This window comes from Dendrobates tinctorius, unplaced genomic scaffold, assembly GCF_039654945.1.
Source record: "Dendrobates tinctorius isolate UK_male_01 unplaced genomic scaffold, ASM3965494v1 ptg000443l, whole genome shotgun sequence".
In the NCBI taxonomy this organism is placed as follows: domain Eukaryota; kingdom Metazoa; phylum Chordata; class Amphibia; order Anura; family Dendrobatidae; genus Dendrobates; species Dendrobates tinctorius.
This window is the reverse complement of record NW_027362106.1, coordinates 849,258-875,961: the sequence shown is the minus strand read 5'-3', so window position 1 is coordinate 875,961 and position 26,704 is coordinate 849,258. Positions and strand designations below refer to the sequence as shown.

At 46.3% G+C, this 26,704-nt stretch overlaps 1 protein-coding gene across 3 annotated transcripts in view; it reads left to right on the top strand.

The window, feature by feature from the left end:
* Positions 1–23,708, top strand: part of INPP5F (inositol polyphosphate-5-phosphatase F) — a 248,256-nt gene extending 224,548 nt beyond the window's left edge. For all 3 annotated transcript variants that reach the window (XM_073564276.1, XM_073564275.1, XM_073564277.1), the window contains 7 exons: positions 18,790–18,907; positions 19,281–19,479; positions 19,695–19,766; positions 20,114–20,187; positions 20,360–20,488; positions 21,872–21,959; positions 22,049–23,708. In XM_073564276.1, coding sequence (XP_073420377.1) covers positions 18,790–18,907; positions 19,281–19,479; positions 19,695–19,766; positions 20,114–20,187; positions 20,360–20,488; positions 21,872–21,959; positions 22,049–23,105 — 1,737 coding nt within the window. In that variant the 3' untranslated portion in view covers positions 23,106–23,708. The remainder of the gene's footprint in view (positions 1–18,789; positions 18,908–19,280; positions 19,480–19,694; positions 19,767–20,113; positions 20,188–20,359; positions 20,489–21,871; positions 21,960–22,048) is intronic.
* Positions 23,709–26,704: the final 2,996 nt, after the last annotated feature.

The following is a 26,704-nucleotide window of genomic DNA, read 5'->3' as shown; positions in this document are numbered from 1 at the left end:
ATTTTAAAAAAATGCAGCGTAAGCATGCGTTTAAATGAGTTTTGGCATGCGTTTGCGCATGTAGATGATACGCTGCGCACAGAGAAGCTAATGTGACCCCAGCCTTTATACATCCTAGAATTGTTTGCTTTATTGCTTCTGCATCACACTGTTGACTCATGTGCAGTCTGTGATCTATTAGTATACCCAAGTCTTTCACACGTGTTGTTGCTTAGTTCCATTCCTCTCATTCTGTAGATGTAATTTCCATTTTTCTTTCCTAGATATAAACTCTTTAATTCCTCCGTTAAATGCCATTCTATTAGTCGCTGCCCATTGTTCAAGCTTATCTAGATCCTTCTGAATCCTCTATCTTCTCTAGTGTTAGCTATCCCTCCTAGCTTTGTATCGTCTGCAAATTTAATGAGTTTACCTTTAGTTCACTTATCTAGATCATTAAGAAAAAATGTTGAACAGAGCCTTCTGGTACCCCACTTGTAACACTGGGGCCAGGACAGAGTCTTGTGGTACCCCACTTGAAACACTCTTCCAGTTGGATGTGCAATCATTTATTATCACTCTTTGAGTACAATCACGGAGCCTGTTATGAATCCACCTAACCATAGCCTTCTCAATCCCATGCTTGGTCATTTTTTCAATAAGGATAGTATGAGATACTTTATCAGCTGCTTTGCTGAAGTTGAGATATACTATATCTACCACATTTCTCAGATCCACCCAGTCAGTGATTCCATCATTTAAGGATGTTAGATCAGTCTGGCATGACTTGTTTGCCACAAACCCATGATGCTTTGGTAAATACTGTATTATCCAAGTACTTAAATACATGCTGTTTCATAATTTGTTCAAAGATCTTTCCTGGTATAGAAGTAAGGTTTACTGGCCTGTAATTTCCTGGCTCCGTCTTCTTTCCTTTTTTGAAGATGGGGACAACATTTGCCCTTCTCCAATCTTCTGGGACTTTTCCTGATCTCCAGGATTTTTCAAAGATTCAGGCTATTAGTTCTGCAATTTCCTTTGCTGCGTCTTTCAGTACCATAGGATATAATTCATCTGTACCAGGAGATATAAATTCCCGTAAATTAGCTAAGTGTTCCCTCACCATCTCTCTGATTATAGCTGTTGTAAATTATTTTATTCCTTTGATGGCACCTTCAGTTGATGTTACAATTGCTTTCTTAGAGAACACAGATGCAAAATAGGAATTTAAAAGTTCAGCTTTCTCAACATCATTTTTGACCACTTCACCCTTTTCATCCTGTAAAAATCCTATAGCATCTTTGACTTTTCTTTTGCTTTTGACTTATCCCCAAATCCTTTTTAATTGCTTTTGGTCTAACTTGCAAGCCTGAATTAATTACTGGCTTTAGCTCTTCTAACTCATTCCCTGCAGACAGCATGATATTCTTCTTTATATAGGCCCCCCTTTTTCCATTTAATATACATCTTTTCCTTTTAAACAAGTAATTAAGTTCTGTGTTCATACACCATGTTCTCTTTAAATGCTTCTTTCTTTTCGGCATTATTACAGATTGTGCAGTGAGAATTTCATTTAGTAATCTCCCATTCTTCTTGGACATTTCTGTCCTTTAGAACATCCGGCCATTGGACCTTTCCTACCCTCTTTCTGAGTCCATTAAAATCTGCCTTTCTGAAGTCCAATCTTAAAGTCTGAGTCCTCGCTGGTCTTCTTCCTCTTGTAATCCAAAATTCGAGGATAGCACGATCACTGCCTCCTAAATTCCCAGCCACCTTTACTTCCGCAATCATTTCCTCCCTGTTGGTAAAAATTAGTCTTGAAATTCCAAACAAAGCAAAATGATCCGCACCACTGCAGCACATATGCCAGACTAATTATGCATGTCCAATCCGCTTTATGGCTGCCCAAAACAGACTCCTGGGTGCTCACTCATAGAAAAAACATAACTGTGGTCCATGTAGCTAGTAGAAAGAGAGTGGCACTCACTGTCCTTAAAATTCACTTTATTTCGGCAATTTTAAAAACATCCAGGCCAGGAGAGTAAATTGTGGAGCAGAAAACTGGACAACGATCGTTTCGCGCTCACGCGCTTCAACAGGTCCTATGAGAGGAATGAAGTGACGAGGTATATACCTGTCATAGGTGAAAACACCTCCTACCTCCTCCTGAAACATAACGCATGCTAAATAGAAAATGCCTCAAAGATACATTTACAATAGACGACATTTCCAGAAGGAATAACATAAGACTATTACAAAAAAACTGACTTACCTATTTTGTCATTAAACCCCGTTGGACCCAGTGCGCATGATCCATCTTGCCTCCCTTCTTAATAGCAGCTTATGAAGGTCGTCACCCTGTTCAGGTAACACCACCCTCTCAAGGCCTCTGCATTTCCTCCGTGAACATCTCTCATATGTTTTATCAAGTGTGGGATTCTTTTACCCCTTCGGACCGAATTAAAATGTTCCCTAAATCTGACAAACAAAGTTCGTGTTGTCTTTCCAATGTAAAAGTACTTGCATCGACAAAACAATACATGCACTATATATTTGGTTCTACACGTGATGAAGTCGCAAACATAATGCAAAATTGGCCCAATCTGTAAACGATTACCTGTCATGTAAAAGGAACAGTGTCCACATTTGTGATTGCTTGTTTTCAACCAGTCCCTCTGATCACTCTTAACTCAGTTCCGCACTAGAATGTCCCTCAAACTAGTTAAACGTCTGCATGCAAAAAGAGGACCCCTTGCCACAATTTCCGATATGGCGCCATCGTTTTCAAGTATGTGCCAATTTTACCTAAATATTGAACGTATACTATTGTCCATGGGACCAAATTTAAAGCTGAAAACATCTTTTCTCTTTTTTGCTTACTATTTCTCTGTTGGTTAACTTTGTAATTATCTTTCAAAGGGATCTGCGCAATATTAACTGTTCTGTCCAAAGCTGTATCAAGGATTGATTTTGGGTATCCTCTTTTTTGGAATTCTTGAAAAAGATCCAAAGATTGTCTATTGAAACCATCTGAACTGCTATTGATTCTCTTAAGGCTGCGTTTTGCGTTTTCACGGCGTTTAACGCGCGATTTTGCCACGAAAAAGTGAAAAAAACAGCATCCCGTGCAATCCTATGGGATTCCGCAATGCTGTGCTAATGCTGTGGATTTTCCCGCGGCGGAATCGCATCGTGGAAAAATACACAGCATGCTCATTATTTTGTGGAATCGCGGTGATCCCGCACCCATAGGATTGCATTGTTCCGCTTACTTCCCGCATGTGGCTGTGCCCACCATGCGAAAAGTAAGCAGAACATTTGTGGATGGTACCCACGGTCCGGAGGAGAGGAGACTGTCCTCCGGGCTGTGGGTACCGTATCCCTGTAAAAAATAGAATAAAAAAAAAATTGGGTTATATTCACCTTTCGGCATCCCACGCAGCCTTCCCGGGCCTCAGCGATGCTTCCGTTCCCAGTAATGCCTTGTGAGACCTTTGATAATGTAGCGGTCCCTATTAATCGCGAGACCGCGACGTCATCAAAGGTCTCGCAAGGCATTACTGGGAACGGAAGCATCGCGGAGGCCCGGGAAGGCTGCGCGGGGCGCCGGAAGGTGAATATAAATCGATTTTTTTATAATATTTTTAACATGAGATCTTTTCACTGCTGATGCAGCATAGGCGGCCTCAGTAGTAAAAAGTTTGTCACACTAGTCAAACACTATGTTTAACGAGTGTGACCAACCTGTCAATCAGTTCTCCAAGCGATGCTACGGATCACTTGGAAAACGCTAGCATTCTGCAAGCTACAAACGCTTGAATTTAAAATGCGATTTTCCCGCGGAATGGAATTCCGGAATTCTCGCGGTAACTTCCGCGAGAGTTCCGCTACGTGTGCACATAGCCTTATTCTCAGAAATTGACTGTATGGTAGTGATTGTTTAGTGTAATGAGGATGGGCACTATTGAAATGTAAGGGGGCATTGCTTGAAGACGGTTTACGGAAAACCTCTGTAACAAGGATCCCTCCTGAATCTTAATACTGACTTCTAAAAATTCCAACGACGAATCCCCAAATTTGGATGTAAATTTCATGTTCATGTCGTTGGAACGGTTCAGGTGTTCCACAAAATCCGTGAAAACGTCCTGAGAAACGTCCCGAACCATGAAAACATCATCCACAAAACTTAAATATAGTTTTATATGTTTTAAATATTGGTTACTTAAAGAATACATGTACCTTTCCTCAAAAACTGCGAGGATTAGATTTGCAGAAGTACATGCTACCAGGGTCCCCATCGCGGTACTCATCCTTTGTATATACCTTGTATCACTAAAATTGAAAGCATTATGTTCAATTATAAATTGCAGACCCTCCCCCACAACATTTACAAAATCTGAACCCTTTTCTGTATTAGTTAAAATTGATCTGACAGCCTCCACTCCTTCTTTTTGTGGTATACGAGTATAAAGACTCCTCATCTATGGAGGTCACAAAGAATTTGTCCTGCCAGACAAAGTCATGTAGACAACTTAAAAATTCTTTAGTATCCATTATATATGAGGGAATGTCCCGCAGCAACGGACGCAGCAACCAGTTCATGTACTGTGAGAGGGTTTCCGTGATGGATCCTATCCCAGATACAATGGGACGGCCTGGAGGAGATGTGTGTCCTAGGAATGTAATACCAGTAGGGTTTACGGAGAAATTCAGGTAGAAGTTTTTCTGCCTGCTTTTTGGTTAGAACACCCAATTCTACTTGTCTACTGAGGAGCGATCGCAATTCACCCTTAAACCTGAATGTGGGATCTTGCTGTAATTTACAATACGTGGTTACATCTGACAATTGTTTATTTGCCTCTATTAGATATTGTGTTCCCTCCCTTGTCTGCTGTTCTGACAATGGTATCAGACCAACTTTTTATGTCAGATAAAGCTTGCTTTTCTGAAAACATAGCAAGGATCGGAGATCGATATAGACAACATTATAGAAAAACGAGATACTCTCCAAGAGCTTACAGCCCCATGAGAATCAGTAAAAGTGCATGGAAAACATAAGTGACAAGTCCCTAGCCTCGTTTATGAAAAAAGTGCAAATAGCTCTATTTACTCACATGATCAAACAGGGCATAAACAAATCCATACAAATAATGCCATACACATAAATAGACAGCTGTAAAAACCAGTGGACAATGGTGCAACTATGGTGTTACCAAAGAGGCATCAAACTTATGGTCAAAACAGGGAAAAGGGAAAAATCTAATAACCACACATAGTAAGTGTATATTCAAAAGTTCCCTAGTTATGTATGCGTGGGCAAGAAAGTGACCAGGAAGGGTGTAAAAATGTATTAGGCGGGATAACAATTACAATGCTCACAAAAAGTTCTTACCCATAATGGGATGCCTGTGTGTCACGCCTCGGCGTGACAATTGTGGTTTTTTTTGGCGGGGTCTTTGCTAATATCTGGGGTTACTGGGACTCTGAGTGAATCATACATACTTTGATGATCCCTTTTTAGGACCGGATTGGCTTTGTTATCCCGCCTAATACATTTTTACACCCTTCCTGGTCACTTTCTTGCCCATGTATATATAACTAGGGAACTTTTGTATATACACTGTCACGATAATGTAAATATGACGTATGGTTTTCCTTATTAACACACCTTTCCAGAACTTTCTGCTACATTCATAGCTGCCCAGAGACAAGAGACCCCCCTTCTTCCCCCTTGTCAGCAGGCTGTTCTCCCTAGCTCACTTCATTCCTCTGCCTGTAATCCAACACTAAACCTCTCACCCCCCCCCCCCAGGAATGTGTTAATTAGCAGAGAGAACTTCTTTTGTCTCCAACATGTGCTCTGTGGCTAAAATGGATGGGATTTAGAATCTAACCATTCGGCATAACTCTACGCCAGTTTATGTTATGAAAATGAAAATTACATATTTGGGACCGGCAATACTTAATCTACACCACAGCGACTTTTTCTAAACTCTAGCAACAACAGAATCCGAGAAATGGATTTCTCCTGTTGAATATACAGTCCTTGTTTAGAGTCGATAGGAAGCTAATTCCAAGACAAGATGAGTGATGGTTCTGCCGTTATTCTGCTAGGTTCGCCAGCCCAGTTATGTAGCTTTGAAGTTTTCTTAACCAAGTTGCAACTTAGAGAAAAGGGGAAGGTGTTGGTAACTCAACCCCTTTAGTGATGTTACAAGCCCAGAAGTATAACTTACTGTCACTCAGTCTGCAGTCAGTCTTGCCTGGGGAAAACTGAGATACAGAGCCAACTCTGTGATGCATTGCGACATATGGCTCCTCCCACCTGCCTGGTCTGCTTGAGATGATCTAAGCAATTGTAAGTGTTTTTCTTCTTTAATCCCTGTTATCTTGTAATTGTCTTTTGCATACTTTAATAATTGTCTCATATTGTAAAATCTTTTTATACCTTCAGTAAACACTGCCTACCTTTTTGGAGTAAAATATAAAATTACTAGTTTTGTTCCTCCTTGCTCTATAACGATCTGTACGTTTCCGAAGTGAATTACGCTACTAATTTGGGTTGGCTTCGGACCTCTTTATTAATTTAAAAATATTAATAGAGAAATCGGAGCTGGTGGCAGCTAAGTGTGTTTTGGGCGAGTTGGGTAAGGGTGGCAGTGACGGAACGGGGTTTATAAAGCTCATCGTCTAGCTGCGGCTAGGATTAATTATAATTCCCTCGCTGAAGCGCACCTAACAGCCAGTCCACATTGAAGCAGGCCTATCTGGCGACCAATTATCCTAGGTGCAGTTCTCTGACTGACCCGAGGGTAAGGGAGGCGCCAGAGAGCTTCGAGTTCTAAAGCGGAACCGAAAAGTGGGATATACATAAATCCCTGCAGTTCGTGACATATTGTTGGCAGCAGTGGGATAACTAAAATAAGCCCCTGCGGCAAATTGATTGGTCAATAGACTTGTTTGGGGTTTTTCATCACATTTGGTGGCAGCGGTGGGATAACTAAGATAAGCCCCCCTGCGAATGTGATAGCCGTGTGCTGGCCAAGGTGGGTTTCGTGACATATTGGTGGCAGCAGTGGGATAATAGTGCATTAGTGATCTGGTCTGAAAAATCATTCCGCTCACTAAAACTTGCACGGTTCTTCCAAGGACCCTGCAGCCATAGTTTGGAGAATGAACTCCGTGTTTCGTAGTCCTGAGACAATTGTGTGTACTTGCGATTACCTCCTCCCTTCTCTTTGTTTTTCTATCCTATCTTTTATTTGGCAACCATGGCTACGATGGGAGAAGAGTGGTATAAGTAGCATAAGAAAGACGTTCTTATTGCCCTTTGAAGGTAGAGGCGGATTGACGCCACAAACAAAACCAAAGACCAACTGGTCGCGGCTATGGTGCAACTGGAAAACGCCCAGAGCCCAGCGGGAATGGTTCTGCAGCAGTGGTCCAACCACCGAATGCTGGCCCCCCATGCAACCAGGGTGGATTGGACCCCCACCTGCAGGCGTCCTTGGAAGAACTCCCTGCCGAAGACCGTGATGGACGTTTGAAGCTGATCCAGTAATACCAGCAGGAGGTCCAGAGAGCCGAGCGGGAGGTCCAGCGAGCCGAGCAGCGGGAGGCCCAGGCTCAGAGAGACCATGAACTGGAGATGGCCCGTGGGGGGGGATACCCTCCAGAGCCCGGAGCAGTGAGCCCAACAGCGCTCAGATTCCGAAGCCCCGGCCTGAGCACTTTCCCTTGATGGAAAAAGACGGGGACTTAGACACTTTTCTGCGGGCCTTAGGGTACCAGCAGACAGTACCAGCTGCCTGCGGACCAATGTGCCAGCTAATTGACCCCAGGGCTAAAAAGCAAAGCTCTGGAGGCGTTTGCTTCTCTCCCGCATGACCAAGATGACAACTATGAGGCTATCAAGCAGGCCCTGATCACCAAATACCAGCAAACCCCTGAGGTATACCGCAAGAAGTTACGGAACCTCCAACATGGCCCACACGACAGTTATAACGATGTGGTGAAAGGACTCAGGACCCACTTTGACCAGTGGATCCAAGGACTGTCAGCGACCTCCTTTGAGCAGCTGAGGGACCTGATGATCAAAGACCAGTTCTTACATCTTTGCCCAGCTGAGGTACGACAGTTCGTCCTGGACCGAGAACCAACGGATGGGGACAAAGCGGCGCAGATCGCCGACACCTATGAGGCCAACCGGAGACGCGGAAGCCAGTCACCGCCAGCTGGAGAGGGGGTAAGCCTGCAACCAACCCCAGTGCCCCTGCCAGCCGACAGATCGGAGGCCCTGTCCCCTTTGCTAATGCCAGGCCTACATCAGACCCTCGCCAGTGTTTTGCCTGTAGACGGACTGGTCATATCAGCGCCAACTGTCCGGAGAAGCAGAAGAACCCCCCAGCCAAGGCCTCTGAGCCTAACGCATCCGTTCTTTTGGCGGGTGGGGTGGTTGGGAGGGCCGATGACAATGTGGAGCACGTCCACGTGGGAGCCCGTCTCGCTAGAGGCCTCAAGGAACAAACCCTCATCCGACCCGAACTGGTGGCCCCTGAAGAGATGATTCTGGGAAAAACCCTAACTGTCACTGGAATTGGGGGAGTCCGCTGCCCCTTACCGATGGCCTGGGTTTTCATTGATTGGGGTGCCGGGAGCGGGGTGAATGAAGTAGGGGTGACCGAACACTTGCCCACTAATGTTTTATTGGGGATAGATTTGGGGAGGATGGTTGAATATTACGTCCCTGACACCCCTCCCCAATCTGATAATAAGGGAAATGCTAACACTGATGATATTGATGATGGGAAACTGAATGTGTTACCTGACAATGCTTTATCGAGTAATGATGCATCTGATAACCATTTTTTCCCTAGGAATGATGCTGATAATGATGGTAATGTGCCAGTTGAACCTGATAACCATTTTTCTGCAAAGGCTGATGTGTCCACAGGTGCAGGAGTGGTCAGCCACGTCGCTCTGCAAAGTGAGTCGGCTGAGGAACCCCTAGCAGGGGCAATCGTCGGTGCTAAAGGAAATGGGGAGATGCATGGGAACCGTGAGGAAGGTGATGCCATGCCACTAACCAGTGCCACCGAGGAAGGTAACTGGCCCATAAGTAGCACTGCTCCTGAAATGTTGGGGGTGGATACGAAGGTAGAGCCCATAGCAGCACCGGCTGATGGCTCTGTTGAAATCCCCGGAGAGACAGCCTACGTTGCCGCTGTCACCTGCAGTCAGAGTGCCCGGAACGCAGGGAACGCCCTGCCTTCTGGACCCTCCTCCGCCACAGGAGAACCTGAACCAGAGGTGGACCCAGAGGAGGTCCCAGAGGGTCCCAGTGAGGAGGGCACCTTGACGTCACTTCTGGCTGCCTCCAGCCAGGAGTTCCAGGCCGCTCTGCACTCAGATGCGAACCTGTAGAAATTGAGATACCTCGCCGAGACACCCACCTCCGTGACTGATAAGGAAAGGGTGTTCTGGGAACGAGGAAGGTTGTACTGGGAGACAGTACCCGGAGAATCCCAAAAGGAGTGGTTGAGGGAAAGACAGCTGGTCATCCCCTTTCAATTCAGGGGTGAGCTGTTGCGGATTGCCCATTAGATTCCACTTGCTGGACACTTGAGGGTCAGCAAAACTAAGGCCCGGCTGTCTCAACACTTATATTGGCCCAAGATGGGGACAGATGTAGCCAACTACTGCTGCTCCTGTATCACCTGCCAAAGAGTGGGGAAGGCAGGGCCTGCTCTTAAGGCTCCCCTGATCCCTTTGCCAGTGATAGAGGAGCCTTTCCAGAGAATTGCGGTGGACATTGTGGGCCCGCTGGCCTCCCGGGCAGCTCTGGAAAGCAATATATCCTCACTGTGGTAGACTACACTACCCGGTACCCAGAGGCAGTAGCTCTGTCCTCAACCAGGCCGGATAAGGTGGCGGATGCACTGGTGACCATCTTTTCAAGGGTAGGATTTCCCAGGGAGATGCTTACCGATCAAGAGACCCAATTCATGTCTCGCATAATGGAGGCTCTCTGTAAGAAAATAAAGGTGACGCGTCTGGTATCGAGTGCGTATCACCCACAGACTAATGGCTTGTGTGAGCGCATCAACGGTACCCTCAAACAGATGCTCCGCATGCTGGTTGAAACCCAAGGACGCGACTGGGAGCGGTACCTCCCACACCTGCTATTCGCTTACCGAGAAGTTCCGCAGGCCTCGACGGGTTCTCCCCCTTCGAGCTCCTGTATGGCAGGCGAGTCCGGGGACCCCTTGGGTTGATAAGAGAATCCAGGGAAGATGAGCCGAACCCTTCTGAAGTGTCCATCGTGAATTATGTCATGCGCTTCCGTGACAAGATGCAGACCTTGACACGGTTGGTGCATGACAACATGGCTCAGGCTGACCAGAAGCACTGGTACGACCAGAACTCCCGGGAGCGGACCTACTAGGTGCGGGGGCTACCGGTTTGCAACCTGCCCGAGGACGGGGAGGAAGACCCCCTTTTGGACATGCTGGCCCAAGCCAAGGCCGGTGGGTCCATCAAGGACATGGAGGTAAGCGCCTCGCTATCCGAATCCCAGTGGTCGCAGCTGCAGACCACGCTGGAACCCTTCCGGGCCGTGTTCTCCAACCGACCTGGAAGGACTGAGTTAGTGGTCCACGAGGTGGACACCGGGAATCATGCCCCTCTACGGCGAACACCCTCTGAGGAGGTGCAGCAGGTTATGCGCCAAGAGATCGATGAGATGTTGCAGCTGGGGGTAATTCAACGGTCCAAAAGCACGTGGGCCTCACCTGTAGTTCTTGTGCCCAAAAAGGATCGGACCACCCGGTTCTGCATGGACTACAGGGGGCTCAACGCCATCTGTTGTGAACTCATTTTCTGGTTTACCTCTGGCTTCTGGTGAGGGTGGTGGAGCTGGATGTGTTGACAGAGGAGTCGTGAGTTCTCCATCCGGGATCCCTCTAGTGGTAACAATAGGTAATGAAGCTGATCTAAATGGCAGAGACCTGCCACCTGAGGAGGAGGACTGTGAGTGGACATCAGGAGTCTCTGACTGGATTTAAGACAGCCGACTCCCTAATTTTTTGCTGGTGATTTTTTTCCTGCCCTGAGGTTCTAGTTTCCAGTTCTTTTCCTGCCTTCTCAAGCTAAGTGTGCTCTGCTATTTTTTCACATGAGATTTGGTTTTGTTTACTCAGTTTTTGTGGTCAGCCAGCCCCTGCTGGGGCTGTGCTGAATTTCCATTCTTATGTCTCTGTTTATGCCAGTTTGCTTTTTGTCCCTGATCAGATTGGTCTCTTTTTGCTCTGTCTTCAGAATATACCAGAGTGCTGATAAAGGGAATTGAAGTCTAGTGACTTCAGGGTTTTTTTTATCAGAAAGTGTTGGACATTTTTTGGCAGGGTTTTGTGCGTGATTGCAGACAGCATCTTTCCTTTCCTGTCCTTTCTAGTTAGTGTGGGCCCCATCGTTTGCTCAGCCTATTTTTCTATCTGTGTTTGTGTTTTCATCTTGTCTCACCGACAATACATGTTTGGGGGCTGTCTATTGCTTTGGGGTCTGCTCTGGGGCAGTTTCCCCTTTTCTTGCTTTAGGTTTATATAGTTCTCCGGCTGTGACGAGGCGTCTAGGATCATCGTAGGTACGCTCCACGGCTACTGCTAGTTGTGTGGATAGGATCAGGGGTCTGCAATCCGCTTAGTTACCAACCTCTCTGGTTTTCTGTGGCTTAACTTGTTTTTGTTTTTCCTCCTCGGTGACTCATTCATAACAGCCATCACTACCTCTGCTGCGCACCTTATGCCGCGCATCGAGGATCTGCTTGAGCGGTTAGCAAACGCAAAATACCTATCCATCATGGACTTGAGTCGGGGATACTGACAGATTCCCCTGAACCCCAAGGCGCAGGAGAGATCCGCCTTTATCACCCCCTTTGGACTGTACAAGTCCATGGTCATGCCCTTCTGCATGAAAAATGCCCCTGCCCCTTTCCAGCGGATGGTCAATCACCTGCTTCAGCGACTGGAGAAGTACGCGGTGGCGTACCTGGATGACATTGCCGTCTTCAGTTCCACCTGGGAGTAACACCTTCATCTTCAGGAGGTGCTTAAGCGTATTCACCAAACAGGTCTGACCACAAAGCCGGGAAAGTGCAAGATGGGCATGAGCAAGGTCCACTACCTGGGGCACCGGGTAGGCGGGGGTTCCATGAGTCCAGAGCCTGAGAAAGTGGACGCGATCATGTCCTGGCCCACCCCCAGGACCAAGAAACAGGTGATGTCCTTCTTGGGCACTGCAGGGTACCATAGGCGATTCGTACAGAATTATAGCAGCCTTGCAAAACCCTTGATGCACCTCACCAGTGGAAGCTACCCCAAACAGTCGACTGGACAGACGGCTGTGAGGCGGCCTTCCGTGCTTTGAAAACAGCCCTGTGCAGCACTCCCATGTTGAAAGCAGTCGACAGCAGTCGGCCATTCCTAGTACAGACCGATGCCAGCGAGTTTGGCCTCAGTGCTGTGCTCAGCCAGGTCGACCTAGCCATCGAGAAGGAGTGCTTGGCCATGGTCTGGGCACTGCAACGTTTGCAGCCCTACCTGTACGGGCGCACCTTCACGGTGGTGACCGACCACAACCCTCTGAGCTGGCTGCACACCGTGTACAGAACCAACAGAAGGTTGCTATGCTGGAGCCTTGCTCTCAGCAGTACGACTTTACCGTGCAACACAAAAAGGGTAGTGAGCATGGCAACGCTGATGGGTTGTCCTGCCGGGGCGAACCCGCTGAGGTGCGCATGGAGGAGTACCGAAAGGTCCTGCCTCCGTAGCGCACTCCAGAAGGGTGAGGTGTCACGATAATGTAAATATGATGTATGGTTTACCTTATTAACACACCTTTCCAGAACTTTCTCCTACATTCATAGCTGCCCAGAGACAAGCGACCCCCCCTTCTACTCCCCTGTCAGCAAGCTGTTATCCCTAGCTCACTTCATTCCTCTGCCTGTAATCCATCACTAAACCTCTCACCCCCCTTCCTCAGGATGTGTTAATTAGCAGAGAGAACTTCTTTTGTCTCCAACATATGCTCTGTGGCTACAATGGATGGGATTTAGAATCTAACCATTCGGCATAACTCGACGCCAATTTATGGTATGAGAATGAAATTACATATTCTCTCATCTGGTATCTTTCCCTCCTCATTTAAACATGCCACTATGCATCCATTACTTAAAAAAACATCCCTTGACCAAAAGTTTGCAGCTAACTATAGACCTGTCTCTATTCCCATCATCTCTAAACTCCTGCAACGCTTGATCCACTCCCATCTAATCCGCTTTCCCTCAGATCACTCTCTTCTCAACCTTTTACAATCCAGTTTCTGCTCTTTACTCTCTACTGAAACTGCCCTCACTAAAGTCTTTAATGATCTACTAACAGCTAAATCTAATGGTCACTACTCGATGCTAATTTTCCTGGATCTCTCTGCAACATTCGACACTGGATCACCAGCTCTTCCATAGTGTTCTCTCCTGGTTCGCCTCCTACCTCTCTGACTGCTTTTCACTCTGTCTTTTGTTTGCTCCTCTCCCCTTCCCCTTGCAGTCGGGGTTCCTCAGGGTTCAGTCCTATGCCCCTCCTTTTCTCCTTGTATACCACTCCTATTGGATAAACAATCAGTAGTTTGGATTTTCATTACCATCTTTATGCTGATGACACCAATCATACACATCGTCTCCTTACATCACTCCTGCATTGCTTCAAAATACATGTGATTGTCTGTCTGCGGTCTCTAACATCATGTTCTCCCTCTATCTGAAACAGAACTTGTCAAAAACTGAACTCCTTGTGTTTCCTCCCTCCACTTTCCTACCTATGCCTTTTGTTGCCATTTCTGTGTGTGGTTCCACTATTACTCCTCAGCAACATGCCCACTGTCTTCGTGTCATCTTTGATTCAGAACTTTCCTTCACTCCCCCCACATCCGTTCCCTCACCCGCCCATGTTTTTTACATTTAAAAAACATCTCCAGAAAACGACGTTTTCTTTCCTTTTGACTCAGCAAAAACCCTTACTGTAGCTTTTGTTCATTCAACTCTCCAGCGATCGGTCTCCCTCTAAGGCCTCTTTCACACTTCAGTTATTTGCATCAGTTAAAATCCACCAAAAAGGCAGACAAGCGGATACGTTCTCAACTGATGTGAACGGATGGCACAGGATAGAGAGAGAGAGTCGCCGGCCAAAAAAACATTGCAAGCTCCGTTTTGAAATCTTTGAGGATGTTGACGGACACTAACATTGTGGCGGATCCTCACAAAAACGGATGCAACGGACGGCAATCAGTCAGGATCCGCCAATAATGAAAGTCAATGGGGAAAAAAACGGATCCTCAAAGAAAAATGGCGGATCCGTTTTTTTTCATAATTGGCGGATCTTGACTGATTGTCAAAAACGGAAGTGTGAAAGAGGCCTTACTAAACCAATCCATCTGGAATTTATAGAATGGTAGAGTTTTCAAGAGACCTCCAGTGCCATCGTGTCCAACCCCCTGCTTAAAACCATCTCAGACAGATGTTTGTCCAGCCTCTGTTTGAAGACTTCCATTGAAGGAGAACTCACCATCTCTCGTGGCAGCTTGTTCCACTCATTGATCACCCTCACTGTCAAAAAGTTCTTTCTAATATCTAATCTGTATTTTCTCCCTTTCAGAAAAATACTTGAAAATAGATGTAGTTTACAAGGTTTGAACCTGCGTAGAGACTCCAATGGATTTCAAGTCCATTGCCTTAACCATTCTGCCACAACTACTTAGATGATTCAGCAGAGAGGATCATATTCATTGCCAACTACTACACCAACTCATGTACCCTGTGCCAGTCATTGCACTTGTTACCCATCCACTAGACAGTTCAATATAAACTTAAAGATGAAGGAATTGAGGGTAAAGATGAAGGAATTGAGGGTAAACTGATTAAATTTGCTGATGACACAAAGCTAGGAGGGATAGCTAATACTAGAGAAGAGAGAGAGAGGATTCAAAAAGATTTAAATAAACTGGAGAAGTGGGCAGCAACTAACAGAATGGTTTTTAACAGGGAGAAATGCAAAGTACTACATCTGGGCAATAAAAATGGAAAAAGCATATATAGAATGGGAGGAATAGGGCTAAGTGACAGCACATGTGAAAAAGACTTGGGTATACTAATAGATCACAGACTGAATATGAGTCAACAGTGTGATGCAGCAGCAAAAAAGGCAAATGCAATTCTAGGATGTATTAACAGAAGCATACAGTCTAGATCACGTGAAGTCATTATTTCCCTCTACTCCTCTTTGGTCAGACCTCATCTGGAATATTGTGTCCAATTTTGGGCACCACATTTTAAAAAAGACATCAACAAACTGGAGCAAGTTCAGAAAAGAGCGACCAGAATGGTGACCGGTCTGCAAACCCTGTCTTATGAGGAAAGGTTGCAGGATTTGGGAATGTTTAGTTTGCAAAAGAGAAGACTGAGAGGAGACTTAATAGCTGTCTACAAATATCTAAAGGGCTGTCACATTGTAGAAGGATCAACTTTATTCTCATTTGCACAAGGAAAGACTAGAAGCAATGGGATGAAACTGAATGGGAGGAGACACAGATTAGATATTAGAAAAAACTTTTTGACAGTTAGAGTGATCAATGAGTGGAACAGGCTGCCACGAGAAGTGGTGAGTTCTCCTTCAATGGAAGTCTTCAAACAGAGGCTGGACAGACATCTGACTGGGATGATTTAGCGAATCCTGCTTTGAGCAGGGGGTTGGACCAGATGGCCCAGGAGGTCCCTTCCAACTCTACAATTCTATGATTCTATGATTCTAAAGCTCCACAGTTCAGCACCCCCCCTACATCTCCTGCCTCGTCTCCGTCTACCACCATACCCGTACCCTCCGTTCTGCTAATGACCTAAGACTAATATCCTCAATTATGTGAATATCAGGGCGCTCTCAGCTGATGGAGGGACCCCGCGCCCGACGTCACCACTTCTGGTACCGCAGGCGCACCTCTCACACCTAGTCCCATGGCTGCGCAATGTTGCTAGTGCGCATGCGCGCTCTTCCCGGCTCTTTCTGCAGCCATGTCATCTCTATGGTCCTGGAGGACCTGACCCGGAAGTCTCTGTGCTCTTGCCGTTTATCAGGCTACCTCTTCCTATGGGAGGGGCCTGATTATTGTTGTGCTTCCTGGCTTGGTCTGCTTGGTCCTTTCTTGGCTGCGCACTGTATTCGGGTCCTCTTGTCTTGTGCTCCGCTCCTCCACTCTGCCTTGCCGTGCTTCCTGGCACATGCTCCGTTCCTGTACTGTGCCTTGTGCTCCGTTCCTGTACTCTGCCTTGACGTGCTTCCTGGCACATCCTCCGTTGTCTTCCATGCTGTCGTGACTCTTGGCACACGCTCTGCTCTGTGCTCTGACGTGCTTCTTGGCACACCTGCCTAGCCTGGCACTCAGGCGTGCTTCCCTGCGCGCGCTCTGTCTAACCCTGCACTCAGGTGTGCTTCCCAGCGCGCGCTCTGTCTAAGGCTACTTTCACATTAGCGTTTTTTAGCGCTGCGCTTTGTGCGCAATAGAAATGCATGCAAAAAACTGCATCATGTGTTTTGCATGCGTTTTGCTTTTTTAGGCGCATGCGTTTCTAGCCATGTTAACTCTTAAAATGCATGCGATTTTAAACGCAGGCGTGCGCATGTGCATGCGCACGCCTGCGTTCCCATAGACTATAATGTGTTATTTTGGTGCATTCCGTGCGCATGGGTTTTTTTGACACAGGTTGGATGGACCAAAAATGCAACAGGTTGCGTTCGGTGCGCCTAGGCTCACACTACAAAAAACCGCATGCGCACGAAAATGCATACCAACACATGCAAACGTTAGACCATGTGCCCCCATGTTAAACATAGGGGCGCATGGATGCGCAAAATGCGCTGCGCTAAAAAACGCTAATGTGAAACCAGCCTAACCCTGTACTTCTGCGTGCTCCTTTGCACGTGCCCTGCTTTGCCCGCACCCGGGCATGCTTCTCAGTGCGCGCCATACTCCATACTCGCCTTGCACTATCCAGTAGCTAGCGCACTCCCATGTACACGCCCTGTATTGTCCTGACCCTTCCATACACTCGTCCTGTACTGTCCTATACCCTGCGTGCCCCTGTGTCCACTCTTTGCACACTCCCAGTTGCATCCTGCAGACACAATCATTCGTGTCTCCTGTGAGCCGGCCACCTGGTTCCAGCAGTCGTGGTGCCTCACCCCCTGGGGCTTGCCCCTGACACTCCCTGTATAGGGGGTGGTCCTCACTAGGTCAGCTCGCCCTGGGTTGGTGCCACGACCCGGAGGGTCCACTCCAGGAGTCGTCACTGTGCATTTTTGTAGACTGGCCTATCACCTCACTTATATACACCACGTTTTGCCCATACAAAAATTTTTTCCAAATCATGATCCTCGTATCCTCTGTTCTCACACCCTCCATGCACTTACTAGCCCTCTGTCTGTACTGTGCGCACGCTGGCCGGTGTATTGTATTGATGGCTGCTGCTTAGTAGAAGCTCATTTACCACTCACCTTTCGTGTCCCCCATTTCTTCATAGATTGTAGCTTGTGTAATAATGTGTTTTCCTTTAATGTCTTCACATTTTAGAGGGGACTGCTGCCAAATATTATTATTATTATTATTATTACCTGATGACGTTGCTATTGCAGAATCAGAAAGCACTGTTTTTTTAGATACATTCTTGGGCTATGTTCACATGTGGCGTTTTTGCCTGGTTTTTTGTTCCTGCAGAAAAGAGTCTGCTTTTTACAATACCAGCAAAAGCCCTGAGTTCAGAGATCTCCTGCACACACTTTTCCTGACTGTATTAGAGATCTGCGGCATCAATTCTAACTTCATTACATATATACTGTAAACAAATCACCCATATGATTTGCACCAAAGACCGCAAATAGCTGCTGTTTATATGCAGTGTTTTCTTACTGCCGACAGGGAAGGTTTGAATGTAGAAAAAAACACTGCAAATTGCCTTAGGGTATGTGCACACATTCAGTATTTGTAGCATAAAAATCTACTGGAGTGTTGATAGAAAATGTTAAAAATGCTGCACAAACGCTGAAGAAATTGGCTCTGCAGCTATGAAACGGCTTCAAATCTGCAAGGAAACAATAAGCCGCGCGTGCACCACACTCCAGGAATCTTTCACTGTGCTGGGACTGCAGAACACAGCATTTTTTTCATGACTGCGCGGGATAAAATACGGCAACATATGAACCCTTAGTATGTTTTATTTCAGACTGATTTATAAACATAGAAATTCCTCCAATGTTTTTTAGCTGAGACTGTTCTTAAGAACGAGCACCGGAAACTCTCCTGTTCCATAAAATATTTTTTGACAGAGATTAGACCAGGGTTCCCCAACTCCAGTCCTCAAGAGCCACCAACGGTTCATGCTTTCAGGATTTCCTTAGTATGGCCCAGGTGATGGCATTATTGCCTGTGCAGGTACTGCAATTATCACCTGGGCCATACTAAGGAAATCCTGAAAGCATGAACCGTTGGTGGCTCTTGAGGACTGGAGTTGGGGAACACTGGATTAGACAGTCCCCTGTGGTGGCGGGCAAGGAGAGGTGGCAGAGCTGACAGGGTGAAAGTCTCAATATTTCATATTCTTTGTATATCCATGGCGCCGGATGATGCCACAGAGGGCAAGGCCTGGTTCCCCTCTTTGTTATGGTATCATTGCTGCCCCTTCTAATGCCTCCTCTCCTCTCTGTCAATACATAGGGGGACTTCACACGAACTGGTGAAAGAAAGTTGGCCGGTGTGATGAAAGATGGCGTCAACTCTGCAAACCGTTACTACATTAACCGCTTCAAGGATGCCTACCGGCAGGCTGTCATTGGTGAGGCCTCTGCATCATGCAAGTTCACATTTCAATGTATAATTTCCACATAGGAAAGTCTTAATTCACTTTGTAAGCTATAGAACCTGACCCTATAGAATGGGAGGGGCAATCTGTCCCATGGTCTATAGGGGCAGCATAGGAGTTTCTATCTAGTCTTTCTCATCCTCTGGATCCTCTCAATTTTTAAGTATAAAATGTCAGCCTGCTATCACCCAATGTGAGGTGAGGGACCTGAAGCCACTCCAGTTGTGGCTTCTATGGTGGAGCTTTGGATCAGTTTGTGGCAGAGTTGCATCATGGAGCTGCAAACCCTCTCACAGGAGGGTTATGTCGCAAAAAATAACCAGAGCTGGGGTCTCTCTTTTTGCAGATCTTATGCAGGGCATCCCGGTGACCGAAGATCTTTATTCCATCTTCACAAAAGAGAAGGAGCACGAAGCATTAGAGCGGCAGAGTCAGCGGAACCACCAAGAGCTGATCAATCAGCTCCTCCAGAACTACATGCAGATGCTGCTGCCAGTTGATGAGAAGTTCCATGGAGGATGGGCGCTCATAGATTGCGACCCCAGGTGTCATGTGATCTGCACCAAAACTATCGCTGGATCATCCAGCATGACATCTGTTGTCTTAAACAGTTGCCTCATCCTTGTGGGAATTTATTTAGCCCTGCCCTTGTTATGGCTCTGCGTGGAGATTTGTTTAGACACATCATTTTAGGGCACTAGGTGTGAATCTGTTAAGACTTGCCCTTATTAGTAACGCATTGTTTTTTACTCTCTTATAGTCTGATTGATGCAACTCATAAAGATGTAGATGTCCTGCTGCTGCTCTCTAACTGTGCATATTATGTGGCTTAGTAAGTGACACCAACTGGTATCTAGACCTGACTCATATTCTCTATCTGTGCAATCTCCTGCGTTAGCTGCTTTTCCCTCTCTTGTGTTAGCTGTTAGTCCATCTCTTGCGTTATCGGTTTGTTCGCCTCTTGCGTTAGCTGGTTATTCACCTTTTGTGCTAGCTGGTTGTTCGCCTCTTGCGTTAGCTGTTTGTCCATCTCTTGCGTTACCTGCTTGTTTGCCTCTTGCGTTAGTTGTTTGTTCGCCTCTTGTGTTAATTGTTTGTTTGCCTCTTGCGCTAGCTGTTTGCTCACCTTTCGTGCTAGCTGGTTGTTTGCCTCACTGGTGACACTACCTTCTCTTCCAGTTACGATGATGAGGTCGATAAGGTGAATCAGTACCAGCGCCTCAATCTGGAAGATCTGGAGAAGATCGAGATCGGTGAGTTGTGTTCTTGAATAAGTACAATGTGGCTATCCTTGTACGTTGGGACCTCTGCGCTATGTTGTAGAGGTTCTGGTTGCTGAGGATGTCCATGAGTCATTAATAATGTATAAAAGCTCCGGCTGTAATATTGTTAGCCAGTCTGGTATTACAAGTTCTTGTCACTCAGGACCTGAACCCACCTTTTTTGGGAAGCCGAAGTTTTCATGTATGCGCCTTCACTATAAGTACCAGGGAAATGGAGGCTACTTCCACACCCTGCGAGCCGTGACGCGGAGCCTGGATGAGGATGGGAAAGGTAAAATAGGAATGTTGGTTAAACTTTACAGTCCACCAGAGTGTATAGATTTCACAAACCCTTACTTATCCCTTCACAAAATAAATGGATATTTGGTGATGAAGGATAGCTGTCCCCAACGTTACAGCGGAGGGTAGCGGGCCCCAACGTTACAGCGGAGGGTAGCGGGCCCTAACGTTACAGCGGAGGGTAGCGGGCCCTAACGTTACAGCGGAGGGTAGCGGGCCCTAACGTTACAGCGGAGGGTAGCGGGCCCTAACGTTACAGCGGAGGGTAGCGGGCCCTAACGTTACAGCGGAGGGTAGCGGGCCCTAACGTTACAGCGGAGGGTAGCGGGCCCTAACGTTACAGCGGAGGGTAGCGGGCCCTAACGTTACAGCGGAGGGTAGCGGGCCCTGACGTTACAGCGGAGGGTAGCGGACCCTAACGTTACAGCGGAGGGTAGCGGACCCTAACGTTACAGCGGAGGGTAGCGGGCCCTAACGTTACAGCGGAGGGGTAGCGGGCCCTGACGTTACAGCGGAGGGGTAGCGGGCCCTGACGTTACAGCGGAGGGGTAGCCGGCCCTAACGTTACAGCGGAGGGTAGCGGGCCCTAACGTTACAGCGGAGGGCAGCTGGCCCTAATGCTACTTTTTTGGAGGAGCCTGAATAAAAGCAGATCAGTTCTGTCTGCACTGGGTGACTTGAAGATCCGGTCTTCTGATTGCTTTCATAGTACTCTGCATTACTTCAACATTGCAGTGATTTAAACCTGGCTTAGCTGTACATAGCAGACCCAGGGCCATTGTTAGGCTTTCAGTTCTGTTCCTGACAACTCATTAGCACATTACTATACTATCAGAGTACAGAGTAGGAGACAATGGAGTGACGTTCCCTTGTCTAAAAGCTTAGACAATAGCAACTGAAGAATCAAAAGGGTGAATGCCGGCTCCAGCAGTTGAGACATGAGCCTGGCTATGTCTACTAGACCTGCTTCTACTGCTGACAAGTTACAATGACCGCTCACAATATATCAATAAAACATACTGTATGTCATTATGGAGTGCAAAGTAAGGCATGCTCATGACACACATACATTATGGAGCAATAGGGGTTATATTTAACAGTTAGGATACTAGAAATAAACCTATTTAATTAGAGTATAAAGTAAAACCCTGAGTAAAAAATCCTCTGCGACTTCGCACGTGTGGTTAATAGGGAAAGTTCAATCTCTGGGCAAAACTCCGGAGTGTAGTGCTTACAGTAGGAGTCTGACGTACTAATGTGAACCTCCAGTAGGGCGAGCAAGGGACGCCACCCTGCTGCCCACAGCAAATCTTCACATCACAGGCCCTTACAGAAAGGCTTGACTTTATTACCCGTACTCTTGTCTGATTTGCAGATACGCTGTTGTGTATAGCAGAAATGCTGCGGATCACAAAACAAGCCCTTGGATCAGATGTTTTCATCTTTGAGAAGAAGTTGGAGAGGTGAGAACATTGGCCATAAGGATTTGATGTGTCAGTCACGGAGAACAAAAATAATACATTTTTTGTTATCTTTTTTTTTTTTTTTCTAGGAAAAGCAGCAAACCTCATGTGGAAATAATGGGTATACGCTCCAGAGGGCCAAAGTTGGGGATCAACCCTGTGGGCCTTGCTCAGAGTAAAAACTTCCTGATGAGTAAATTCTCCTCCCTCAACCAGAAGGTCAAACAGACAAACATTGGAAGTTTACGAAAGTTAGGAACCTTAAACAAGGCAGAAGTGAAAGGCTTCCTGAAGCCAAATCTGCAGGTCAGTCTGTGGAAATCCGATAGCAGCTTGGAAAATCCTGGCAGCGATGGTAAAGCACACATCGAATCGGACCTGGACCTTTCTTCAGACAGTGACTCTTACCATTCCGATGACTACATTCCCAAGTCTGACGACGAAGGGCAAATCATTGGCTCTTTGGAGAACATTGGTCAAGTAGATTACATCCTTCCCAGTTGTGGAATCATTGCCTCCGTCCCTCGTCTGGGGAGCCGCTCCCAGTCAATCACCAGTGCTGAGATTAATGTCCACATTCCTACTCAGATCCAGGTCACTAAGTGTGAAGCCTCCCCTGAAGAAAATGTCCTCATAGATTTTGGGACCCCTATTGATGTTTACTGTCATCAGTTTGTTCAAGATGCTCAGACCAAAAACAGCCTTACACAGAGTGACAAGAAAGAGAAGGTGGATCATCTCCCCCTGAGCAATAATCCTGGGCAAGACTCGCCCTCCATGAAGGCATCTGAAGCAGATCTACTTAACCGGCCATCTCAGCTTGATGTGTCTATAAATGACCCTGTTCCACATCTGTTATCTGTAGACCCAGCTCCCGCCTCTCTTTCTGGACGATCAAGTCCTGGCTCCGGTTCTACAGCCTCTCCAGCTGATAGCAGCAGTAGTCGAGCTGTGTCTCCATTCGCAAAGATTCGTAGTTCAGTGGTCCAGGTGGCGAATATAACTCATGCTGGACTGGCTCAAGGAATTAACTTTGCTGTGGCAAAAGTACAGAAGTCTCCAGATCCCGAAACCATTGTGGTTGCACAGAAAAATGATTTTAAAGAAATGTTCACCCAGTGTCAAACACGAATCATCCAGATTTGAGTGAGCATCGGTAACCAGAGGGCATCAGTGTTCTCCTTCCCACGGCCCAGTGTGCAGGGAAGTTTACAGGTTTTAATGGTTTCCCTTTTTTTAAGATCTCTATTTTTGCAAGCAGAATTTGACATTTGTTCGTGAAATTCCTTTACTTGACACATTTTCAGACTGGGACATTTGTTTCATTTTTTTCATCGCAATGTTATTTATTTTTGCTCTTACACTGTACAAATGCACACAGCCACCTGGTACTGATACGTTTTGTTTTGCACAGTCTTCCCTTCTTTTTGCCTTAAAGTATTACAGTCCATTCTATCTATCCGGTCACCTGATCAGCGAGACTTTACACTGGAACAAACTCTGCAATACAAAGACAACTGCTGTTAGCTGTGTGGCTCGGCCATGTCTGTGGTCGCCCATGCCTGACGTCTGTCGTGTGTAGTTGTATGTACATTGGGATGTGCTTGTTGCCTTTGTCATGTATTTATTAATGTTTTTTTTCACCGTTTAGAACTTTGTCTGTCCTTGGTTTGTAGTATTTTAAAAGGAATACATTAAGATATCTATAAGAAAGGGACTTATTTTAATAAAAAAAGATCCGAGACTTCATTTTTCAGTGGAATATTCCAGCTTTGTGTGTCTTCAATACAGGGATTTCTATCTAGCGTACAGTAAGGAGGGAAAAAGGGAAACCAAAATCTGCAACTGACCCAAATCCTGTGCTACACATACGGACCATGTGAAGTTCTTCATAAGAGTGAGCTGAATTCATTCTATATTTCACTATACTCTGAGTATACAGAGCGGCCACTGTAGCCCTGCCCCCAGCCGGGACTGACACTGGCTCTACATTGCGGCCGGCTGTCAGTCAGGGTTGGGGGCATGTATACTCAGAGCATGACTGAATTGGTGCCACCCCCACCCCTGTGATTGAATACCGAATACTGGCAGGGAGAATAGAGATCATTTTCTCCCCACTGAATTCGGCTGCGTGCAGGCGCTGGACGGCATCATAACGTGATCACCTGCAGATTAACTACATATCTTCAAGTTAACAGAGTTAAATTACAGCAGTATGACTGGACATCCAAATGAGATCATCACCAGTAGGAAATACTGTCACAATCCCGCCGCTGCCACGGGTATGTCAGCGTACGGAGGGATGCGACGCACTGCTGACACACGGCTATCACAGGCAGAGTGGGGGCATATGTTAGTTATCCCACCGCTGGCACCATGTGACAAACCTCAGCAAGCCAGTCTTGCCCTAACAATTTATCGCAGGGGGGTTATTTTGAATGCCCCACCACTGCTAACGATCTTCCACGAATTGCGGGGATTTATGGATATCCCACTTTCTCAGTTCCACTTTGGAACTCGCAGCTCTCCGGCGCCCCTCTTATCCCCAGGTCAGTCAGGGAACTACATCTAGGATAATTAGTTGCCGGACGGGCTGCTAGTTGTGAACAGGCGATTAGACCGCAGCAGTATGGGAATTATCAATGCTTTGGCCTCAGCCACCCATTCAGCATATAAGACCCTTCCATACTGCCAGCTAGCCCAACCAACCAAAACACACCACCCTGCCACCAGCTCCCGATTTCTCTGCTTAAGTTATAGACTTAAGAGGGGTTCGAAGCCAACCCAATTCAGTAGCATAATTATCTAAAGGCACGTGTTCATTTCTTAGAGCATGAAGGCAGACTGATAATTTTATGATTTATTCCCCAAAGGCGGGCATTGATTACATTGATAAAAAGTAGTTACAAAGTTGAGACATTAGATATGTACATTGCAAATATAAAATAACAGGGATGAAAAGCAGAAATTAAAACTTACAGTTGCTCAATTGTCTTTAGGCAAGCCATGTGGATGGGCAGCCAGCCAGCCAGACATCTCCGGACATCTGGTGCGTCCTTTCAGCATGAAAACTCCAGCTTAACTGACTGGTTTGTACACTGGCATGCCTTAAGGTCTGCTGTGTGACATCACAGAAGAGGTTGGCTGGGGAGGTTCAGCCCCCCTTTTCTCTAAGTTGCAATTTAACTAAAAACTTATACTAACTATATCTCGACGAGGAATGCTCGTATAAACACGCAGATGGTATCATTTTTCCCAGTTTATTGAATACAATAATTAAAAACCAAACATGTAGTAGTTAGGACACTCCATTTGGGAGTAATCCATATCTCTGTTTCGGGGGGGTTAGAACTTCGCAAGAGCCACCGTAGGGAAGCCGGGTCCGCGCAGATCACAGAAATGTCCGTTTCATTTTTCTGTCGCAACCGGAGCCCGTGCTAGGCTTATTTTAATATCTCTCATAGTTTTATTCAGCCGCATGGTGCTTAAACAAAATATATCCTTTCACTTAGCTAACCAACATTCCTTGCAGGGGAGAATGGACAGGAAATGGCCGGTGTCCTATTACAGCTGCAGGCAGAGCAGATACACACAGCTGCGCTGCTAAGGAGTGAAGGGGGGTGGGGGTCACCTCTGCAGTGTGTGACAAGCAGATTTTCTCATTGAATGGAAGATTCTGGAAGGTTCCAGCAAAATCATACTTTACAGACATATCTTACTTACCCTAACCCTAACATTACAAATACCAAGAGGGGGAAAAAATATAAAGCCGCACCAGGAAGGTGATGGGGCAGACACATGAGCAAATGAAAACCTGTTACCCTAAAAAGACTGCAGCAAGAATAACAAACTAAACACCACAATGCACAGGCTCAGTGGTTCAAACCCAAATGCATAACAGTACCTCCTCTTCTACGAGAGGCCATTGGACCCATTGAGATCCTCAACCGCTGACACAACTCACTGGGCGATTCTCATGCAAATATTCCACATCAATCCAGGATTAATCCTATGGACCAAAACCTTTCCATTTGATGAGATATTGCAGTCGACGTCTCACACGTCTGGAACCCAAAACTCCTTCCACCACATACTCCTTATCCTCCTCCAAATTAACCTCAATGATATCTTGAGGACCTGACTTCCTCTTAAACTTTTTAAGAAGAGAAGAATGTAAGCAATTATTAACCTCTTTCCAACATTGGGCGTAATAGTACGCCTACGTCGGAATCCCTCTCTTTGATGTGGGCTCCGGCGCTGAGCCTACATCTTTCTCCGCACATGTCAGCTGTTTTAACAGGTGATATGTGCCTCTAACAGCCACGGGGGGAATCGAGATCCACCCGCTGCTGTTACCTGTTAAATTCCGCTGTCATCTCTGACAGCAGCATTTAACTCGCGCTTACCAGAAGGGCGCTGGAAATCCCACCCATCAGTCACCCTGTCATGTGATCACAGGTCATGGATGGGTTGGCATGACAACCAGAGGACTCCAGCAGACCTCCATTGTTGTCATAGCTGGATTGCTATGAGCGATGACTGGAGGTCAGCGCTTATAGCAAGTGAGCATTTCTGCTAAACACAGGCAATCTGATTATCGCCTGTATGTAGCACAGGCAATCAGACAACTGCAGCTTCTTGTCTCCCATTGACACTATTGAAGTATGCAAAAAGTAAAAAAAAAAGTTTTTAAAAATATAAAAAAATGAAAGTTCAAATCCACCCCCCTTTTGCACCATTCAAAA